At 42.7% G+C, this 23,291-nt stretch overlaps 1 protein-coding gene across 1 annotated transcript in view; it reads left to right on the forward strand.

The window, feature by feature from the left end:
* The first annotated feature begins 4,093 nt into the window (after positions 1–4,093).
* Positions 4,094–23,291, forward strand: part of USP10 (ubiquitin specific peptidase 10) — a 48,913-nt gene continuing 29,715 nt past the window's right edge. Inside the window, exons 1-2 of the mRNA XM_032701118.1 lie at positions 4,094–4,202; positions 22,538–22,606. Of these exons, the coding sequence (XP_032557009.1) occupies positions 4,182–4,202; positions 22,538–22,606 (90 nt within the window). The 5' untranslated portion in view covers positions 4,094–4,181. The remainder of the gene's footprint in view (positions 4,203–22,537; positions 22,607–23,291) is intronic.

Genomic DNA, 23,291 nt, shown 5'->3' on the forward strand with positions numbered 1-23,291 from the left:
CCTGTATCTTGGCATGGGCACATCAAGGAGCTGCTGCCTGGAACTCTGTCGTTAGATTACATAAATCCCTCGACATACCCTGAGGAAAAATTACACCGTGGTGTGAGATGGAGTTGTTTTGAAGGCTTGAGAAAGAAGCTGGAAATATTTTTGTTCTCAAGTTGAAATCTTAAATTGAGAAAAATGTGCCTGTGTCTGTCTTTCCCCATCAGGGATCAGGCTGCTTTCTTCCAAAGGCTGGTGATTTTCCGTGTGCTGTTTAGGATTCCATATTCTTGCATGCCAGCAGAAAAGGGGTCGTGTGTCGAGGGAATGTAAAGAAATAATTTAACCTTTAGTGCTCTTTCTGAGAACAATTTAACTTGCAGAATACAAGCCCAGATTCAAATTGTGATTCTTCTGTTGATCTTAGCGAAGCTCTGACCAGTGAGGAACTTTGGGGGGGGGGGGGCAAAAAAAAAAAAAAGCTAGTGTGACAAGCTTTATATATTATTTTATTTCAGCTTCTTGTCCTATTTCAGTTCTCATGAATGTGATAATGAGGGAGGTGCTAATTATTCCTCCATGAACTTTGAGTTGTCTTAGGGACCAGGTCAGGGCAGATGGAGGGGTTCTGTCACCGCACTGTGTGAGTCTGAGCACGGGTGAGCTCCAGCTACTTACGGTTTCCTCCTTACTGGTAACTTTTCCCCTAAGTGAGGGACACAGCTCAGCCACAGGTTTATTGATATCACACACATTTTTTAGTTCCTTCTGGAACTCAGAGAAGCTTGGGAAAAAACCGTGCCTTTGTTTTCATTGTGATGGGTTTGGTGACAGAACACGAGGGGAAGGTGAGGTGCAGCTTTGCTGGTTCTTTTGAGGCTGCAGCACTAAGAGACGATTGCATAAGGAGAGAGCAGACTTGTATTTAAGATAAGGATGAATAAGTCACAGTTAATTAGCCAAAATTGATAATTGAAACACATAACGCACCGAGCCAAGCATTCACATGATCTACTAAAGACTTAAAATATCATATTTTTAGAGCCAACTGACCCTCCCTGAGATCCAGCCAGGGATCCAGCCAGACTGCTGCTTTCAAATACTTTATGTAGGCAAAGCCCTTATTGTACCTAGAAGCTATTGGGATAAAAGTTCTGCATCTCTAAAGAAAAAGTCTTCAGAGCTCCTGAAGCTCTTGGCTTTGGGAGGAATCTCTGCAGGGACAGCACGAAACGTCCCGCAGCCATCAACCATTTTCTGCAGCGCTGCAGGAAGGTGTTCCCTGGGAAAGTGGAGGTGAGGGTTCTGAGTGCTTCAAATCCTCAAAAGTCATCCTAAAATGTGCTCAAAAGTCTTTCACCTTCACCTTCTGGACACTGTCATGAGCACAGGTCTCATGACCTGGTGAAATCACATGGAGCATGGCATGGAAGGGCGAGCCATTCCCAAGCACTTTGCATTGACAGTAGGATAAGAGCAATTACGGTAGCATCTGAGAGGCAGCTACCTTGGGAGTGGTTTATCCAGCTCCCTGGCTGCTGTTAGACAACCCTTTATTTCCACAGGCATGGACTGTTGTAGATTAATTCACAAATAAAGTCAGTTCCATGTCGTTAGGAACATTACTCCATGATTCTTAAGATTGGATACACAATCATAAGATGGATACACAGAAGAAAACCCCACAGCACCGGTTATTTTTGATTTGGAAAAGCAACATGTTTGGGAGTGATAATTCACAACATAAAGGATGGAAGAAAATAAAACTTCTTTCTGCAATGAAAGCAATAATGAAACAACAGACCACTAAAAATGGTTAAAAGGAATAAAGCAGAACAGAGGTGGAAACTTTGCAGGAGGTAAGTTTCATCAAAACATGATATTACAAGAAAACTTAGACTATTACAAAATATTATGGTAAAGTGTTAACACACTTTACAATGAAATTACATTACGGTAGGATAAAATTGAAGATGTTTTAAATGTTGCTGAATGAGACAGTGACATCCTTTCGTCCCACCTCAGTTTTCCCCATCAGCTCTGGCTTTTAACAGTATTGGTCTTTGAATTTTGTGCTTTCCAGGCTGGAGACACTGTGCTCATTTGTATTTTGAAGCAGTCAGTTTACTTAGGCAGCATTGTGGGCAGAAGGGAATTTTGCCTTCAACCAGTCGAGCCACGTAAGGGTTTTCACTCCATTATTTACCTTGTAAATTAGACTCCCGAGGGGAGAGGGGCTTTCAGACCTTTGAAATGCTGTATGCAAAAAGCCTGTACATTTGTCTCTCTTTTTTGTTTCTCTCTTTTAATATTAAGCAGCCCTTTTCACTGCTGGTTCTCTGCCTCAGGACAGCGGAGCAACACTCGCGAGAGACAAAAGCGAGGGAGCGGCCGCTGGGTGTGTCAGCTGGAAGGGCAGAAGCTGATAGAGAAAATCATTTACTGTCATCAGCACACAGTGAGTGTTGCACTTCACAGAACAGGAGGGAAATGTCCTTGTCCTGGAGACATGGAAGAATCTTCTCGTTTTCCACGAACCTCCTTTCTGAACAGCCAAACACACGAAGTTCTTTGTCTTCTTTTCTTCCTTCTCTTCAACTTTCACACTCGTGTTAAGCTTTCTCTCACACTTGCCAACTAAAGTAGACTTTTGCGGGACTTCATAGTTTGTTTAAGGAAAAAAATATGGAGTACATTAGCAGTTAATTTAGTGGATTCTTGCCTAGGGGTTTCAGTATTGTTATGACTCAGGCCTCTCAAAATCATGAGATTGGCTTAGTCACTCTTTTTTTTTTATTTTTTTTCCAGATACAAACACTGAACCCATTCCCACCCTGGTTATTTGGGACAGAGGTGGGACAGCTTCACACTGGCATCACCTGGGCACACAGCCTGTCACCTGCCAGAGGGACCCTGGGCATGTGGCCTTTTACAGGCACAATCTGGACATTAGGAGGAATTTCTTCACGTGATTAAACACTGGGATGGGCTGCCCAGGGAGGTGGTGGAATCATCATCCCTGGAGATGTTCAAGAAATTGGATGTGGAACTCCGTGCTCTGGTCTGGCTGACATGGCAGTGATCGGTCACGGGTTGGACCTAATCACAGAAACACAGAATCATTAGGGTTGGAAGGGACCTCCAGAGATCACCCAGCCCTGCCGAGGCAGGGTCACCTGAAGCAGGTGACACAGGAACGCATCCAGGTAGGTCTGGAATGTCTCCAGAGGGGGAGACTCCACGACCTCCCTGGGCAGCTGTTCCACTGCTCTGCCACCCTCAACATAAAGAAGCTCTTCCTCAAGTTGAGGTAAAACTTCTTGTATTTTATGTCCCTTGCTCCTTGTCCTGTCACAGGGCACCACCAAAAAGAGTCTGGATCCATCCCGGCACAGGTTTCCCAGAGAAGCTGTGGCTGCCCGATCCTTGGAAGTGTGCAAGGCCAGGCTGGACAGGGCTTGGAGCAACCTGGGATAGCAAGCGGCATCCCTGCCCATGTGATGGGGGTTGGAACGAGATCATCCTCAAGGTCCCTTCCAACCCAAACCATCCCATGATTCTATTATGCTCTTGACGTCAGCCTTGGGAGATATTTATGTATTTTTTGTTTATAATGGGAATCTCCTCCCCTCCTCTCTCCTCTCCTCGTTATAACGAGATGATCTTTGAGGTCCCTTCCAACCCAAACCATTCCCTGATTCTATGTTGCTCTTGACACCCGCTTTGGGAGGTATTTATACATCTTTTAGTTATGAGATCCCCTCTCACCCTTCTCTTTTCCGGACTAAACACGCCCATCACCCCCAGCCTCTCCTCATGAGAGAGATGCTTAACGGTGCTTCCATGGAATTTTTTTGGGCTCCCCTCCCTCTTTCCCGCGCGCTGCCTCCCCGCTCCCCTCAGGGGGGCGGTCCCACGTCAATGGAGGGGGGTTCCATGGAAGTTTTTAGGGACGCTCTCCCCCTTTCCCGCGCGGCGCTTCCCCGCTCCCCCCAGGGGGCGGTTTCCGCCCCGCTCCCTCAGCGCGCTCCGCTCCCGCCCCGTGCGCGCGCAGCGGGCGGGCGGGGCCGGCGCATGCGCGGCGCGGCGCGCGGCCGCCCGCCCGGCTGGTGCGTGCGAGGGAGAAGATGGCGGCGGCGGGGGCGGCGGCGTGAGGGGCCGGGACCGCCGAGCTCCGCGGGGGACGCGGGGCCGCCATGGCCCTGCACGGCGCGCAGGTACCGCCCGCACCCGCGCTCTGCGCCCCCGCCGCACCGCGCCCGGACCCCGCGGGGGCTCCCGGCGGCGGGCGGGCCCCGGGGTGGGGGGGAGCATGGTGGCCGGGAGTAGGCCCAGGGTGATTGTGCACGTTCATTGAATGTGCGGAGCGCGGTGGGGCCGCCTCGCTGCCCGCGGGGGCGGCGGATCCGGTGTTCCCCCCGGCGGAATTCCCACCCCGGAGGGGTCCGGAGGGCCAGGGGGCGGCCCCGCGCCCGTGTCGGAGTCACCACGCCGGGGCTCGGGGAGAGGGGGGGGGGGGGTCGGTGCTGAGCCCCCGCCGGGGGGTGGCTGGGACAGAGCCCAAGGCTGCGGGTTCGCTTTTTTATTTGGGGTAGGGGGGGAGAGACAGAAGCGATTCTATAACGAGAAGGGAATAAGGAGATTTGTAAAGTAATCCTCCCCCCTCCCCCCCGCCCAAACAGTCGCTAAACCCCGGCGCATCGGGGTGCAAAGGGCTGAGTGTTGCAAGATCGCCGTGCACGGGGATGCGTGTGCGGATTCCCTGGATCCCACTGGCTGAACCGGCCGGGAGATTTGTGCACGGAGTGGGAAAAAAAAAAACTGCAGCCGTGGTGGTTTTCTCGCTGGAAGTTTACAGCTCGGTTCCCGGGCTAATCCAGTGTGTGCTTAGGGCAAATGGTTGAATGGGTTCACTTCGCTCTTTCTTTTTCCCTCTAAGGTTTTTCGTCCCAAAAAGGTTTAAAGCAGAAATGCCAGGAAAAGCGTGTGGAGCGCTGAGGTGTTTATTTGCAAGACTTCGTGCAGCTTTGCATTTAGCAAATAATAAAGTTTAGAAAACTTCGGTGCCGTTAAAGATAATTTTGTTAAGAATCCGTGTCTTTCATAACAGAAAACATAGTTCATAAAATATAAGTTCTTTCGAAGAAGGTGATGCTTTATGCTGAATTTTGTATTTTCTGAAGGCAGTTAGTGTACACATCAAATGAAGTTGTGCACCGGTGGCACTGATAGGGATTCTTCCATAAACAAAAGTTTGTAATGGGTGAAAACTTCATTTATCTATATTTGAGAGCAAGAAGGGAGTGATTTTGTTTATGTATCTGTTCTGAGGGTCGTTGCAATTTCTGGAGTTTGTTTAAAATTTGAAATTGATTGAAAATTTGGCATCCTTCAAGTTTTCTTTCTTTTCCTTTTCAAGTGGAGGAAACTCACTTAGTTTTTTGGACTTTAACTGTCCTGATGACTGATAATTACGATCAGGTTTATCAGAATGATTGAATGCCTAACTCAGGGGTTATTTCACACCTTACTTTCCCCTCCCCTCAGCAGTGCATGTGGTCTGTTTGATACGGTTGGGGTTTACATTGCATCTTATTTCTTGATTTAGAAGAATTAAGGACATTTTTCTGTCTGTACTTAATTATGTTGGTGGACCTTGAAACAAAAACACGTGAGGCTGATAATTTAGTTGACAGTGAAGTGCTACAGAGCTGAAATTAAAACTAGACTGTAAATTCATCTTTAGTAGTAACTTGAACATCTACTGTTTTAAATCAACTCCTTCTGTAGGTTAATGCAGATATTTGGGTCTCCTGAGGATTGCTGTGTAAATTTGTATAAAATTTGGAAGCATATCTGTAAGATATCTTTTAGCTGGTGCTTTGGTCATGTCATTAAGCAGCCTATTTTTGTGGGGGTTTTTTGTTTCCAAATTTAAACAGTTTATTTAGGTGCTGTCTAGGATTTATGTGAATAATTCTAGAACAATATGGTGCTGTAATGCTGGATTAAGGTAGCAATGTTTTGGACTCTTTTGGATGAAAAGCCTGAAGAGAAGTTCAGGGATGCAGTTTCACGTGTGGGATTTTTCCTCTTTAATTTAGAACGGAGCCGTTGCAGATCAGTAGGAAAAAGAAGAGTTTTGCTAAAAGTTGTCTGTTCTGAGCACAAGATAAATAACATTATTGAGTCACTGTGTTCATGTCATGATGCAGAGTTGTGGGCAAAAGCGTGTCATTTTTCCATATCGCTGTAATTCAGGTGTACGATAATTGAGATATTTTCTGTAACACACAGAGGAAAAGGCCTCCAAGAAAACGCTGCTGCTCTTACAGCTTAAAATGCACAGTCAGATTTCTGCCGACGGATGGGTCACGTAAGAAGGGGCAGAAATGTTTCCTCGTCGGGACAAACGAATCATGAAAGGCTCGTATCAGATATTTCCAAAGGGGGATTAATTTTGGATGATCAGCTCGTCAGCAAGCGCAGGAGCGAAGGATAACACGCTTTAGGTGTTGCTGGTCGTTCGTACCTCTGTGTTCCATGTCGTTATTTCATAATCATTTAATGAGATATTTAAGTGTCGCTGTCAGTCTTCTGGGTGTGTGCTGGTTAAATTCAAAATCTGCCCTTTTTTTAGTGTGAGCTAGAAGTAAACCTGCTGTATCACTACATGACACCGAAGATGTTAAGCTGATCTAGTTAAAACCATTTGTCATCAAGGGTGTCTAAAAATCTCTTTAAAAAAAAAAAAAAAGGCAGCTTAAAAACTATTTCCCTGTTTGGAAAGAGTAAAACTGTCAGAACTGTGTAAACTGTTGTTTTAGTCCCTTTTTGTGTTGTTTTTCATGGAAAGAATTAATACAGGCGCATCATTTATGAATTCCTGTGAAAACAAGTTAAGCAGAAGAAAGGATACCATGGCAGAATGAATCATTTATGCTTGTTTTGTTCTTTCACCATCGCCGTGGTGTCAAATGAACGCGCTGCCATTTTAAATGTGCCGCATTGCCCCCAAACCTGGCTGAAGTGAAAACCAGGCGGGTCTGAGCTCAGGAAAAAAAGCTGAACGAGCTCCTGAGCTGCTCATCCTCACCCAGGATGTGTCTGGCCTGGCAACCAGAAGAACTGGAACTCGGAACGTGGCATGCAACCCGACTCCCTGAAACGCTGCGCTGCAAACGGCCTCTTTTATGGCCGGCTTGGAGGGTTGCTCCCTGGCAGGGTGTAGTTTGATGTTCCCTTAAGCCAGGGCTGTTTCTAGAAGAAGAAAAAAAAAAAGGCAACATTCTGCAGGCATTTGTGCTGCGCTGCCTTTGCAGTGCTTTGCCTGATGTTTGTGGTGATTAGGAAATCGATGTCTCTAAAATAGTGTTAAAAATTGGTTGTTCTGCACCTGGGTGAGTTTCTTGGGCACATGTGGGTGATGTTGGAGTGTCCTTGCAGGCAGAAGGAAGCATCTGGGGAGAGGGCAGTGTGAATTCTGTCAGGTTTGTGAAAATATGGGGGACACCCTGAACACAGAATAAAAGATGGCTCTGGAAAAGGGCTGCTGTGGATGCATTTGGGGAGAGGTGTTTGGGTGCATCCTCTTGCTGCAGCTGCTGCTCCATTGCTGTCCTGTGTTTTAAAGGGATGAAGAAGCTGGATTTGTCTCCCCCTCTGTTTTTTTGAGCCCTGCTCTCACTGCTTAGAAGGATCTGGGTTCATCCTTTTGCCCGTGGAGTGAGTAGTTATTGAGGGATTGTGTGATCTTGGGAATTCAGGCTACAGCTGAAGCTGAGAGTTTCAGTAGCCAGGAGGTATCATTTGCCTTTCTAAAATGTGAATGGTGAAGCCACGCAGAGTAAAGTTGGGTGAATGTGGGTTGCTTGACTTAAAAAAAGAAAGTCTGGGAAAACTGACATAGAACTTAAATTTGGAACTATATGGAAGCATGCAAATAGACTAAAACCCACAGGTTTTGTGAATCACTGCTATTTATTCTGTGCATTCTAGCCTATAGCACTGATCTGGAGACGTTTTAGAATGGATCCAGCCATCTACCTATTAATAAATCCAGTTTTTGGAGGCAGTTGCTTAAGACACACTGCTTTTTCCATCCATGTAGCTGCTAAAACACTTGTAAAGTTAAGTGGGGTTTTGTTTATAGGTAAACTGAGCGGTCTCATTTCTGTTTAGTGGTCGACACACAACATGCTGTGTCGTACAAAACCAGCCAAATCTGTTGTAATAGAAGTTGCTGGCCTTGGGCCATTGGATTATAGTCATTTGTCACTCTAATGCCATTTCAGCAATGTAGATGTTCATTTCCAAAGAATTAAACATGCTGGAACTGCGGTTTTTCTGTTTGATGGAAGTGTTTTATGTGTGATCATTAAACATACAACTGGGGATTAGGGAACAAAGGGTTATGCTTCCTGGTGAAAAAGTGTGTGTGTGTACATGTGTGTGTGTGTGTGTGTGTATATGGACATTCCATCATGGAATAGTCTGTCTTAAAATTAGAGTTCTGAACCCTAATTTTATTTTATGAAATTTTAGCATATGCTTTTGAGACTGTTTTTAAGTATTCTAAATAATGAGGCTGTGTTGGTTATTTTTAAAACACTTTAAAGGATTCTGTCAGGTTAGTGCTCATGTTAATATATTCATTAATGTTTTAATAGAGTAAAACTTTGATGTGCATTAGTCTTTTCATTTTGTATTTGACTCTCTAATACCTCATTTATTTGCAGATGGTCTTGATATTTTAAATACCTGTAAGAACTTTTCCTCCTTGTTTGACAGCACGTGATTTATTGATCTTTGGTGTGTGCCACAAGGTCTGTTTTTCTTCACCTGCAGTCAGGCAGGAGGTAGCTTAAATCACAGTAGCCCTAACAAAGTGTTGGTGTAAGGTTTATTTAATTCATACACCTTTTGAAAAAGCATGTGAGCTTAAAATTAAGAAAGGCCTCGTTGATATTCTGTGGTAGTCACAAATGTTGGTGCTGTAGGAAAAAAACGTGCAGGAGTGCTTTGGGGACTTTTGCTTGTTACAGTGTTGTGTGTGAATCCATATCGTGTATGGAAGCTTTGAAAGAAGCATCGAGTGTTGTTTGCGTTGGAATTGTAGTAGGAAAGAAAGGGATCTAAATCAGTTTCATTGAGGGTGATGTTAACACAAACTGGAAAATCACCTCAGGGATCTGTCATTTATTACTTTGGTGAAAAAGTAAATACCCCAATTGAGGCTCAGCTCTGAGGTGGAAGAGAAAAGTGCACTATCTGTAAGAAACTATAGAGAAGAAATGTCTCTTAAGGTTGTGTGAAAAGACGCATTTAAAAAAAACATGTAAGAAATTAGGTTTTCTTCAAAGATTTCTGTGTATGAAAGACTTCTTATTTTGTTTGAATTACACTGAGTGCACCAGCAGAAATAGCAGAGCTATTCCCTCAGTGCAGTGGGCATGTTTTTCATACATTTAGAGCCTGCTGTAGTGATTCACAGCTTTCCTGCCTCATTTTCCCCCATGAATGTTGCAGACTGGCAGTGGATTTGCCACTGTAACTTAAAATACAGAAGAGTCATGTATCATTCATGCAAAGAAGTGAAGGCTTTTGGTGTGAAAATATTTTGTCTTTTTGGAGAGGGATGCCTTTATAGGTGGTGTAGCAATGTGTTACAATAGGCAAGATACTGATAATCTGATTGGGCTGGATGGGGAGGGACATGGAAAACGTTCAGTTTCCTGTGTAACGGGAGGAACAGGCAATTAAATTAATTGTATTCAAATAATAGATTTTGGGCCATGTTATTTAGGAGGCTCTTCGGTTCAAAGTGAGGCTGTCCTGGTACATAGTATGGGATGGTCTTGTCATTTAAAGTATGAGTAAGTGTGATAAAATGAGAGGGAAATCAAGCAGAGAGAGAAAGAATCATTGTCAGCACAAGTAACAGCTGAACTGCAAAAAGAATGAAGTTCTCCTGAGTTCCAGTCTCCTTCAGTCTACCCATTAAATCATATGAGCTCTAATAATAGCTGTTACCCAAGAAAGTAAGGAATAGCACTTTAATGTCCTTAAAGAGTGGAAAACCTCACTTTCTGTTCCTCTGGTGCCTTTGGGATACAAACCCAAAGTTACCACTGTTTGAAAATTTCTCTGGAGCGCTGTGGTTAATGGATACAAAGTTGGAAGAAAGTCAAGAGACAACTTATTTAGGCAATTCCCAGTACTGACTTTCTTCTCACCTAAAGGCTGTGACCACAGACCATAGGCCTTAGCAAGAAGTTTAGGCTTGCATGATTCTCACAGATAGTGAGAGCTCCCCAACAGAACTTAGGACAACCAAAAAAAGGGTTTATGCTGTGAGTGCTTTCAGAGCAAGCAGGAATGAGATCCATGGAATTATCATCCTGGCATCGCAAGCAACAGAAAATGTAAATGCAGCAGAATCATAAGAGTGTGAAGGAGGAGCAGGCAGCTCTCAGAGCAGAAGAAATAAAGCTGTGGAGTTTGCTCATGTCAACAGGTTTGTGTTCTCAGTAGTGACTGTCACATTAAGGCCAGTATGGCTTTCATCGTTAGTGTAATTGCATCCTTAAAATAGAGATTTCCCTGAGTTCTCATCAGTGTTCACCTCTGGAATTTTGCAGTAGGGCAACTGTGCACATTTTTTTCCCTTTGCTTTGTGCTGCTGGTGGTGGTGGGTACATGGGCAGGAGTTGCAGTGGGCAGAGGGATCCCTCATTCCCCACAGCAGTGCTCCATGGGGGGCTGAGCTGTGAGCATTATTTTCGTGGGAATATGACTTTATAGTTGCTCTGAATTCCTCACAGATTTTTGTAGCCCAAAATCTTAGTGCTAGGAAAAAGACAAGCTGTACATAAGGTGTTTTTTAGCCATTTGGTTTGCACATCAATTTTTTTGTGTTAGTGCTTTGAATTTACTTATTTTATGACAGCTTTAAAACAAAAGTGCTTATAAGTAGTGAACAACTTATCATTGGTCAGCTCCAAGTTTGAGTATCCAAGGCATCCATTGTTTACTGATTAGGCAGCAGTATTTGACAACATCAGACATCCCTAATTTGAAACTGAAATCAGTTTGTATTTTGTAGTTCAGTTGGTATTTTCTGTCTTATTTGCAAAACAGCCATTTTGAACAATTGCATGAGTAACTCATCATGTTAATGGAATGTCTTTATGATCTGCAAGACTTTTTTAATTAGATTTGGGACAAGAGGAGGCAATGAACAGCCCCATGAGGAGCATGTTCTTCCAAAAACTGCCTAAATTGGCATTGTTTGAAAGTGGGGAGTATTGTAAGTTCAGAGAGAGCTGAAATGGGAGGGTGTGGTTTCATCGACGTTGCTCAACCTTGTCAGCATTGCAGGTTAGGTGGCAATTTGCTGGTATTTATGTGGGGGTCTCCAAAAATCACGGATGGATGAGGAGAGGATGGAAAAGGTGCTGGAGTTGCAGACAGGCTCGTGGAGGTGAGGGGTGTGAGCTGGGACACTGCAGGCAGCAGCTGCTCCTGCCCCTGTCTGTGCACTGAGGAAGCTGAAGAGCCAGTGTGGGGCTGGGTTTGCCTCCCTGCCTTATGTCCATATTCCCATTTGTAGATGGCTGGATGTGCAGGGCAAGGAAGTGGTGACTCAACTCCTGCCTGGATGGGGGAGGTACATGAGCTGTCTGTACTCTGATCTCGGAGCCTTGTGGGCTTCAGCAGTAGTAGTTTGTCAGTACACTCTGGTTTAGTCCCTTTTTCTCCCTCAGAAAGCAAGAGAATTTCAGTCTGTGAGACTGTAAATGTGTTGGGAAATATCTTCAGTACTCTGCTCGGCATTCTGTTCATTCATATGTGCAAAACAAATCTGAATGCTAACAGAAGATCTTGTACATGAAGTAGCAGCACTATCAGTCTTTTGAAATGAGCTACGTAAAAAAAAAAAAGTCTTAAAATTGTCACTGTTATCATGCAGCAAAGCTGCTGCTGTGCTCCTACCCAGTTTTTAATGGTGTCACTTAAAAATATGAGTGTTTAATATGCTTACTATCTGGGTGTGGTGGCAGCAGTGTATTAATCTGTGCATTTGTTTGAGCAGGGATCTTGCATCTCCGTTAAATTGTGTTGCAGATCCTTCAGCGCTCAGACTATCTCAGGAGGCCTTGGCGTATGTGTGGTGTCCCAGTTCTCATTTTAACTTGCACACCCCTTCTGAATACAAAGTTGCTGTCATGGGCTTTGCCAGATCCTCTCAGGTTTCCACCTACCAGTTTGCTACACGTGGGGCTGGTAGAGGAGATGCATAGCTGAGAATTTCCCAGGAATCAGGACATTGGATGGTGTCCTCGGGTTCTGTCTGCTGGGGACATCCAGCATCTGTGTGTGTCACCTGGTGAAGTGCTGGGAGGGGTTTGAATTCAGAGAGAAGAGAGAACCTCTGTAGAATTATTATTCTCAAACTTTAGCTGATACAGAGCTTAAAGTGTGAGAGACTTTATTATGTAGTGATGGTTGTGTTTCATTTCTGTGATCCCCTTGAGTCATTCACCAATCATTGTGTTTTCCACAAGTTCTCTGTTTTATTTTTGGCTGTTTCTCTATGAGGTTATAACCCATTTTCAGCAGGTCACAACTTGCAAAGGGCAAAGTCTCATTCTCCTTGTTCCTGGCCATTTGAACCGTTTGCTTTACACTAGTAACCATCTGGATCATTTTTTCCTCAGTTTGAGTAGAATCATCTCACTGATCATTCTCCATGTGCCAGAACTGGCACAGGAGAAGAGGTGGGATTGTGAATCCAGCAAAAACCCAAAAAGGCAAGTAAAACCTGTGTGGCCTCGGTGAATGGAGCAGGTTGTGTGTGTTTGTAACGACCAGGCAGTGTTTTACTGTCACTGTTAACTGTGCAGTGCCTTGCTGGGGCAGTCACCCCTGGACAGGCTCTGGGTATCATTACCTTTTGCATTGTCTTTTTTCATTCTCTCTTGGTGTCCAGCAAGGTTTTGATAGGACTTTGCACCACATTTAGATGAATACTAAACTTTCTAGGTTAAATCTCGTTCGTCTGTAACTCCGAGCATTCAACACTGCCAAAATTTAGGGTTGAGATGTGAACTTAGGCCTTCCAAAGAGGTGTATCAGTGCTGGGTAAGTGGGTTCAGCTGCCTTCTGAAGGTGCTAATCTGTGTTCCTTGGCAGGATGGAGTCCAGATAGCTCATTTTTACCTCACCTAATCTTAGCAGTCTCAAATCCTGCCCTGAGTAATTACTTGTGAAAAGCGTTGTGTGGGTGACTCGTCTGCCTGGTGCTCTGAGGGATAGATTTTAATTTTCCACGGTGTTTAGCTACAGCAATTCAGAGGCTGTGCTTTCATTTCCCACTTTTATTCCAGTGTGTTTTTCAGCTTGTTTGACAAACTGGAACAGCAGTTTCCTTACTGCCCAGGGTGGAATCGTTCCCTGGGATGGGGCTGCACTGATCCTGTGATGTATTAGTCCTCTGGGAAGGTGGAGGTAGTGAGAATAAGCAAAGAAAATATTGAACATACACAAACCAGTGGGAATCAAATGAAGATACAAGCAGTCTGAATTTTTGTGCAGCATTGCTTTTGATTACTCGAGTTTAGAAACATAATTTTTAATGTAATTTCTGTATCTTAATGGGGTGCCACCCTGAATGTTGGACAGTGTATTTGCAAGGTTGGCACTTTTATCTGTGTGGAAAGGGTGTCCACTATTCAGGCACATGGAGCAGCTCACAAGAGAGGGAGTGCGAGATACATACTGCTGAAACTCAATTAAAAAGATTTTTGACAACAGTAGAAGGATTACCTGATTCCAGAATTTTGAGGATAATTTAGCTTTTGGAGTGGAGGGTGATCTGGCAGGCACAGACCAGTTCTTTCCAATTTTTTTCTCCTTTGCTATCTCTGTCAGTAACCTCAGATCCTGTGTCAGCTCTTCATCTAACTCCTGTCCCTCATCTTTGGCCTCATCAAGCCAATTGTAATATTCTTGAACTACTTAAAATGTGCCTATATTTAAACCTGTTTAATTTCTTACAGCTCACATGCTTGCACTTTTTCTTCCTGGAGCTCTGCTTCTCTTTTTTTCTTTTTAAGAACCTCATCCATGTCTAGATCTATTAGTTTTACTTCTTTAAACTGAGGATTTGAAGGATAAAAGTAGCCTGTGAGGTAAATTCAGGTATAGTAAGCACAAAAGAAGGGCTTTGCTGTGCCAGGGCACTGCCAGGCACCTCTGCAGCCTGGAAGCCATTCCAGGAAAGCCTGTTTTTGTTCCAGTAGCCCAGAGCATCCTGCCTTGCTGGGATAGGAATGTGCTGGCTCCTGGATACCACAAACTATGTGAATGGGAGAAAAGATGCATGTGCTGTCCTTCCACCTGGAGGAACTGAGAGAAGCTTCTTGAACATAATCCTTCAGGATCTTAGTTGCTGGAATATCTGCTGAATAAAAGATTCTGTCAGCCACAGAAAAACATGGATTTATGCAGCATGCCTGGAACTTGGGTGGACATCTGTGAGGTGTTAAAAGGCACTTTGCTATTTAATGTGGCCAAAGCAGTGTTTTCCAGCTGCAAACTGATTTTACTGCCATTTCCTTAGAAGCTTGTCCCACTGTAGGTATCTGGCACTGAACATTGCAGCCCTAATGATTTTAGTTTGACAGAGGAAAAAAAAAAAGGCTAACACCAAGGGTTTGTGCTGGGAGGTATTAGATAAAATTACTAAGGGATTGTTTTGCCTGCCCCACCTGTAATAAAATAGTGGTTAAACTGGCTGTGTTCTTGAGTAACTTCCAACTTCTCTCTCCTCAGAGCTTATCATGCTGTAGTAAATCAGAATAATTCAGGTCTTAATTATTTCTGTTCTTCATTATATGGAGAGTTTACAATTTGCACATTAGACTCAATAACTAGTTCAGTGCAAGAGGAGCCTGCAGAGCTTGAAGTAAATGTGTTTGCTCAGTAATGAACACCCAGCCTGAAGCTGGTGTTTTCTAACTCTTCGGGGGTGTGAAGACAGAGCCTTGGCCATAGGTGTTTCATCAACCACTGTTCTTGAATTCAGAACCATTTTGGAAGTATTTATTTTTCTTTTGGTATTTGGAAGAAGTGCCTGCTTGGAGAATTTAATAAGAAAATATTTTTGTTTGGCTTGTATTTTGATCTAACATTGCAAGAAAACAGATTGGAAAATGTTACTACTCTGCATCACAGACAGATGTTCTGTGGGCTCATAGTGGTGGTGTAAAGGTGTCAGAAATTTCCTCTTTTGCTCTCCAAAGAGCTGAGAGTTGCTGTAATCACCTCTGACGATTGAGTTGTTATCTCCCCTTTTGCTCACTGTCAGGAGCACGCTCTCCAGGTATCCTGCTGTGGTCCCAAAATGCCTGCTCTTCACTGCAGCCTTGTTTGTGTGATGTGTTATGTTCTCACCTTGGGTTCTGGGGAAGGTGCAGGGAAGGTATTTTCTCCTCTAGAATATGTGATGCTCTCCCATAGGATGCAAATTAAAAGATGTGTATAAAATGTGGATAAATCCTCCCTTTGCTGGGCCACTGCTTTATGGTCACAGAGAAGGGCTGCCCCAGCATTGCCCTCTTTGTACTGTGATTATTTACAAAGTAAGATTGTGCCTGTTTTGGGTTTTTCTTTGCTGTTAGGGAAAATCAGTGTCAGTTAGGGAAAATCTTAATTGTGAAGCAGCAGAGGTTTTTTGCTGGAGCAGTCCTGCTTTGGAGACTGGAAGATAAGGAATCTTTCCAGAACACCACGCTCATAAATACAGTGGTGTTTGTGTAAGATGATGGGTTGGGTTTTATTCTACTCTTTCTCCCCCCTACTGACTATAATGACCGATTTATAGCCAACTTCCTCGGGCTTGATGCACGCTGTGGCAGCTGCTGTTTGAAGTGGAAGGGTGCCAACAGGCACCTCATTTTTGGTAACAGAATGATGAGTGTACATAAACAGAATTTGTTTGGGTGTAAGAAATTGGCTCGTGTTTTGGCAGGTTTTGGTATGGTTATTGTTCACTTTGTTGCTCTGATTTGAAATATGTTATATAATTGATGGAAAAGAGCACAACCTGCTCTGCTTCTGTGAATACCCGAGTTCCAATATTCAGGATAAACTGTTCTGACCCACGTTGTAGCCTCAGATAACATCAGGCTGTAGGGGGCATTTGTTCATGAAACCTGCCCTTCCAGTAATGCCACAGCTGTGCTTCTGTACTGCCAGAGAACTGGTTTTCCCTCTGATCAGAAAATGACTTTTTGAGAATGATCATTCTCTTTTTTTTCATAATGGAATAAATCCCCCTCAGATTAATTCATGTGCAATGCAGAAAATGTGTAACCCTCTTCAGCTGTAAGACTTTAGTACTAACATCCAAGAAAACCCTGATCTGGGGGGAAAAAAAAGGGATGGTACAGTCACACACTATATTTTAGAACCTTTGATAACTTAAATGGTGGGCAGGCAGAGTTGCACTGACTCATGGGCTTAGTTGACCTACATTTACCTAACTCTGATCTTTCTCCAGGCACTATGGAGATGTGTTAATGTTCTAGTTTTAAGCTGCAGGCTAATGATAAAGGACTGGAAGCTGTACTAAGAGTTTGCTTATGATTTGTTGCATTTTCAGCTGTTAAAAGCTTTTTAATATGCAACTGCTCCACCTTAAAGTAGAGTTTCATTTCCATATGTTTGTATTTTAGAAAGTGGACTTTTATTTTTTTCATGAGAGGGGTGTAGCAACACAGGATTTTTTCAGAAGGTGATTTACCTAAAATACTACTATGTAGGCTGTGCTAGAGTTGTCAATGGATGGCCAGTGGTGATCATAGCTCCTGGTTATGGGATGTTGGTTGCAAATTCAGAACCTAAACAAAGCCCAAACAACAAACCTGTTTTGCAGTTTCACAGTTTCCCCTGTGCTTTTTAAAGCATTTTAGCAATCAGTTTCCTCAGATTTGGGAGTTGGGAAAATCTTGTTGTATCCAATTAAGTAATCATCTGGGTACCAAGGCTTGGATGGATTTCAGCTCAAAGGGAAGGAGAACCTGGGGGAAGGCTGCCTTTTCCTACACTCTATAAAAAATTTGATAAACCTTGAGAAAACGGGGGGGAAGTAAAGGGTGAGGAAGTGGTGCCAGGTTTGCTGCTGGGATGACTAATGTGAGAGTGTTTTCTCTGCTCATAAAACCCAAGTGCAGTCATACACATGTGCCCTTTTTTCCTTGCCAGAAAACACACTTCTGGCTGAATGGTTCCTTTTCTTCCTCTACTCCAGCCTATCCCAGAGTTTTAAGAATAAGTCCACATTATAGGAGGAGCTGGGTGGGCAAGATTGTCTAACTTAGGGTATAAATCAACTATTTCATCAGTTCAGTTTATATGGGAACTAGTCTGACTTGTTTGGCCTTCTGCTTAAGATCCTTAGTGGTGGCAAGGCATAATTCAACTGTAAAAGCTTATTTTTAACTCCTTTGTGGAAAAGCAGTTGAAGTGGGAGTATTTGCAGCTTAAACTAATTTGCCTGGAAGATCTGGAGCTGTTGGGGAGCAGATGAAAGCTGTGTTAATGCTTCTTGAAAGCACGAGTTGACACTTCATTTTCCTATCGTTGCTGCAGCACAGGTGATGCCAGGAGGGTGATGCATCAGCAGTGCTATTTCTACCCATTTTTCTAGGACAAGCAGCTGTGGAACACGTACTCACCCTCCTTTTATTCCTCCAGGACAGTGTTCCTATTGCTAGACTGGAACAGCAGTGGAGATTTCATTACAGGCAGTAGGGTAACATTAGCACTCGTTTTTTCAAGTGGCTGAGGAGACCACAGCAAAAACCAGTCAATATGGGGAGAGCTTGCAGGTCGGGCATTTTAATCCTTTGGGGTCTTTTCCTGCCCCTCCTTGGAATTACTTGTGCTGTTGTGTAGTTAAGACACTGCTTGGTCAGTTATGGTGATCAGAGTTATTGCACAAATACAGAAGTGCTTTTACTTTACTTCCTGTGCGGTGGAAAACAGAATCTGTTGTGTAGATTTGTTTGGTTAATTTGTTTTGGGCAATTTATATTATAATCTATCTGCAGTTAATATCTTGAAGATGTAAAGGTGATGGCATTGATGAAATGATTTGTTCCAAGTGGTGTAGACTCTGCTGGAGTGCAGCTGGATGTTACACTTGTAATCGTATTATAGAGATTAAGTTAGAAACTGATTCCAGTTCTGTTGTGACTGGAAACAGCAGTGACTGACAGTCAGCAGGATTTGGGATGTTGCTCTAACGTGAGTGGCTTTTTAAAGAGAACTGATGTTGGGAGGCAGGTACTGGATACAGGGAAACTTGATTCCTTGCAGCATGTCAGGCTGAACGTGGAAATTGGTGACAGCAGCTCAGTGGTCAGTCAGAAACACTGCACCAGCTTTAATAGTCTCATTCATTCAATAGTTTTAACTTTATTATAGAAAAAATATATTGCAAATGTGTTATACTTAAAAAAAAATTTAATCTGTAGAGTATTTGTAGGATATTCTAGTGTTACACGTTTAGCTTCATCAAGAAGAAAGCAAAGATCCAGGTTTTTCGGTGTCCTCTCTCCAGTCACACAGGAAGCAGTGCAGAGCTACAGTATTGTCTGCTTCTTTCAATTATTTTCAGAAATGTAGTTGTACTTTTCTTCTTTGTACTCCCAAAAGCTATATGAGCATGTTTTTAATTCAATGCCCAAACTTTAATTGCAAAATCTCAATCAGTGGAAGTAAGGGAAATAAATTAAATCTCAAGTACTGGAGCACTCACATCACCTGCAGCTTCATGTGAAGAGATACTGTTTTAGAACAAAGTACACTTAATTTTATGTTCATTTTTAAAACATATTTTTCATTTATGTACTGGCTGTTGTAGTGTCAGTATCAGAAAGGAGAGATTTGGGTATGTCACCTACCATCCTACCTAATGCCATCTCAGTCTTAAGGTTTATTCAAGCATTGTTTAGTTTTATTTCGTCCTTGGTCTCATAGATGTGACATCTGGAAAAAGACATTCTCATTTGAAAACTCCAGAAGTACAGAACTTGTGTATGTGGAAACCAGCATTCAAAAAAATAAGGTAGAAACCAACCCTTGTGAATAATTGTCTTTTTTAACTGATTGATTGTTAAACCTCAATATGGAAGATCCTAGATGGAAAAACAATTTTTTGATGGTGCAGTGTAAGCAAAGCATTTGATTATGTTGGTGTGTGTTCACTCACTTGATTAAATCATGGTAATTTTATTATGTTTACTAATATATTGTCCATCTCTGGTAAATGGTCAAATTGGGTCACAGCTGGGAATGGCAAAATGCAATAGATCCATCAGTGTGTTTGGGGTTTGCTCTTTTGTTTTTCCACTCCAAAGTTTGGTAACACTGACCAGAAAGTGGAAAGGCAGCAAAGGTAGAGTTGTTGTCCCATGTATCCCCTGCTCCGGGAATTCCACAAAGCCTCATTCCTTCCACACACTCCCACAGTGTGTTATTATTTTCCACCTGGTTTTCTTATACAGCTGCAAGTGGAAGATCATTGAGATTTGTGTGATGCTGTTTTGATGTTGCTCCTAATCCATGGCAGAAATCAAGCTCACCAGGTATCTTAAGGGACCCTTGAGCACACTCAGTGCAAGGCCAGTGATTGTTCTGCAGAGTTAAATAATCTGGGGAGGAGCAGGAGAAATGCAGCGTGAAATACGTGCTCCCAAAAAAGAGAGAGAGGATTCCTTCCAGCAGCCAGAACAGAAAAGCTTTTATATAGGTTGTGCAGATGGATTGGGAAGGAGAGGGAGGTCAGGTTTGACTGAACTAAGCCTCTTAGGGATTATGTATCTTTAAAAGTAAGTCTGGGGGTAGGTGTTACAATTGGGACTTTTCAAAACTTTCCCCCAATATTCTCTTGGACTTTCTCTTCCAGGCCTAGTCTTGGTGTGAAACTGGATCTCTAAGCTTTATTCCTGCTCTCCTGTGTGAGTGAACACTGGCACCATTGACTACTGTTTAACATGCTGTTCAAGCAGCTGTGTTTTTGTCTGAGGCTATAAATCCAAATCAATCTTTGTGATAAGCAGTTGAATGCCAAACAGTATTTTTTTGCCTGGAGAAAGCTTGATTTTTTAATTTTATCTCAAAACCAAATTTGGGTAGAGCTCTTAGTTAAACCTCAGCTCTTCACTGGGAATGTTTTTTAATATTTTGGGGTTGTATGTTGCCAAGATATACTGCAGTTTCTGCATTATTGATGGTGACAGGCCTGGTGTTGCTGCCTGGGCCAGCTGAGCTGTGCCCACGTGTGCTGTGTGTCCTTGGCTCCTGGGCAGCTCTGGGGGTGAGGGGAAGGCTGGTGCTGCCCTGGCACACCAGGGATGGCCCACGACAAGCAGCTTATCCCTGAGCACAGGCTCTCACCTGCACCAGGGCTGACCTGAGCAGCCTGTGTCTGATCCCACTTTTTCCTTGGAGCTTGTGGAGTCCATACTTGTGATTAGGACCTCGAAGCAGCATCCCATACAGGTTTATAGATTGATACAGCACAGGGCAGGTTAGTTGGGCATTTAAAGGCATCAATTTGATGCAGTGCTAATGGGTGTGTTTGTTTCTTAGGCAAATGCACACTTGAAAATATATTAAAATTGCAGTTGAAATAATCTGAAACGGGTTTGGCAAAGTTTTAATGGGTGCTGATGTGTCTCTGTGTTGAAATGTTATTTGCAGAGTGGGGTGTGAATTAATGCTGATCGTGAGTAGCTTGTGAGTAGCTCGTGTAAGTTGTGTAAATAATTTAATTAAATCTTTGATTGTTCCAAGTATTAGGTTTTGTTTGTTTGGGAGTAAAGCTAATTTTAAAGCTTTTGAGGTTAGGTGGAATAATTTCAGGGGTACAAAGTAGGACCCCAAAAGCTCATGCTGATAATGAGATTGTCTTGTAAGGGTGTGTTGCTTTTATAAAATCCTAGTGCTCTTGGTTAAAATTGTTTCCTACATAGGTGTTTCAGGTGCAGCAAAACCTTTAAATTTGAATTAATGGTGCAGGGCAAGTACTGCAGTGATGTCTTTCTGATACTGTTTAGAGCCAAGCCAAGTATTTTCTTACATAGCTGATTTGTAGAGACCAGGCCCACTGATTCCTTGGGATGGAGGATGGATGGACAGCAGGCAGGGAGCTACACTTTCAAATTGCTTAAAATACATTGGCTTTTCCCCCTCTGGATCCTTTTATTGGGTAGAGATTGTTATACTTGCCAAGTGATGTGATGTCATGGTTCTTTTTCACTTTTCACTGTGTCTTAAAAAGGGTAGAAAATTCTGTTGTGTTTGCAGAAATAATTTCTTGAGATGAGGTAGAGGACAGGGAAATTGGTTAAACTGGGCAGATTTAATGGCATCAGTCCTATGGATTTAAGTTTCTTTTGAAATAAGATTTTTCCCAGTTTACTTGATGGAGATCTTCTCCTTGGTTTACTTTGTGTTTGCTTGTCTAAAGCATTGTTAAATAAATCAGATAAAATTACAGATTTCTTCAGGCCCAAGTGTGATGGTTCTTTTGCACTATAGTGTGACTAGGACTAGTTTTTGGGTTAGATGTTGGTAAATTTGTAAAGTCCTGGCATAAACAGCCACAACATTTCTTGGTGTGAATACACCATTAAAGCAGTTCCATTAAGGTTGCATTAATGACCACCTTGTTCAATTTTTGTCTCATTCCTTAATTAAAAAAGAAGCATTTTCTTCTGCTCAGAAAGAAGTACCAGGCCTGTGATACCTTGCTTAAAAATCTTGATAAATTTAGATATTATTACATGGAGGAATTAGAGTTGGATTTATATAACTTAATAGTTTACAGTTGAGATTGTTTTCTTTTGTTGCATGACTGCATCAAAAATACCTCCTGAAACGCAGTGATGATTCAGCAAGTGTTTTTCTTAGGTGTGTAGTTGCAATAGGATAAATTCTAGCTCATATGTTGCTGAATAAAAACGGCTTGGTTATATTAAGGGTGTAAACCAAGCTTAAATCCTGTGCCAAGAACTGTGAAGGCACTCGGGTACAATTTAGGGATGTGTTGGGGTTGGGTGTTGGACTGTCTCACTTGGTGGTTGGCACTCGGCTGTGGGAAGTTTTTAAAGCATTAAATGTTTAGCTGTGCTTCACCCTTTGTATCACAGATGTTCCAGGTTGTTTTGACTGTTGGAATTGTTTGCAGTCTAAACCAGATTATAGTAATATTTTTTTGAAAACACTAAAACGGTCAAACACATAAAAGTGCATGTGTATAAATCACTTTTTGTGTAAGAAAACTGTGTTTTGTACTTGCTGTACTTTGCTAAAGACTTGGGAAGGAACTAAGATGAGGGTTGGGATGTAAACAGGGTTTCTGACTCCCAACTCACAGGTCTATTTAAATTGTAGTATCTTAATAGATTTTATTATGAATTTATTAATTGTATTGAATGTCAATCCTTCTTTAACAAAGATCCTTCTCTTTTATTTTTAGTATATTTTTGGGGAATTCAGCCCTGATGAATTTAATCAGTTCTTTGTGACTCCACGATGCTCTGTTGAGGTAAGATCTGCTTTAAACTTCTTTTAGAAATAGCATTTTAAAGCTACATCTCTTTGTGTGAATTTGAAATATAACAATACAATTAATTTTTTATCATTCCCTTAACTTGCTAATTTACAAAGAGGAGATACTGGTCAGTTGTCTTCTTTCCATGTATGTGGATGTTAAGTCAGTTTTTAGAGATAAATTAGTTATTCCACCTTCTGCTTTCAGAGCTGGAGTATCTGAACTGGTGATAGGACAATGACAGGGAGTTTTCCAGCCCTGTTACCTCAGCTTTGCTGGGGTTTTTTTAAGGGGTGGGTATGGAGAAAACTTCTCAGCAGTGTTCTTGGTAATGAGTTGGGCTTCTCAGTCTGGTGAGCCTTTTGAAGCACATGGATTCTTTATATTTTTGGACAGGTGGAGCAGTGCTGACCCTCAGTGCTGTGCTTAAAGGGAAAGCTGTGTGTGAGGTCTGAGAAATGCAGCAATAATGAACTAATTACAGTGTCAGTGAGAACCACAGAGTAGAAACAGTTGTGTTTGAGTTCATTACACACTCTGATTGGAGGCTCTTATTCTCTATAGTTCTTGGTAGAGAATGATGAAACCATTTTCCTTCATAGGGAAGAGTATTATCCCCTTGTCCTAATCTCCAGACTCAAGAAATGATTTCCCTCTAGTTCAGTTTCCATGTATTTCC

This window comes from Chiroxiphia lanceolata, chromosome 13, assembly GCF_009829145.1.
Source record: "Chiroxiphia lanceolata isolate bChiLan1 chromosome 13, bChiLan1.pri, whole genome shotgun sequence".
NCBI lineage: Eukaryota > Metazoa > Chordata > Aves > Passeriformes > Pipridae > Chiroxiphia > Chiroxiphia lanceolata.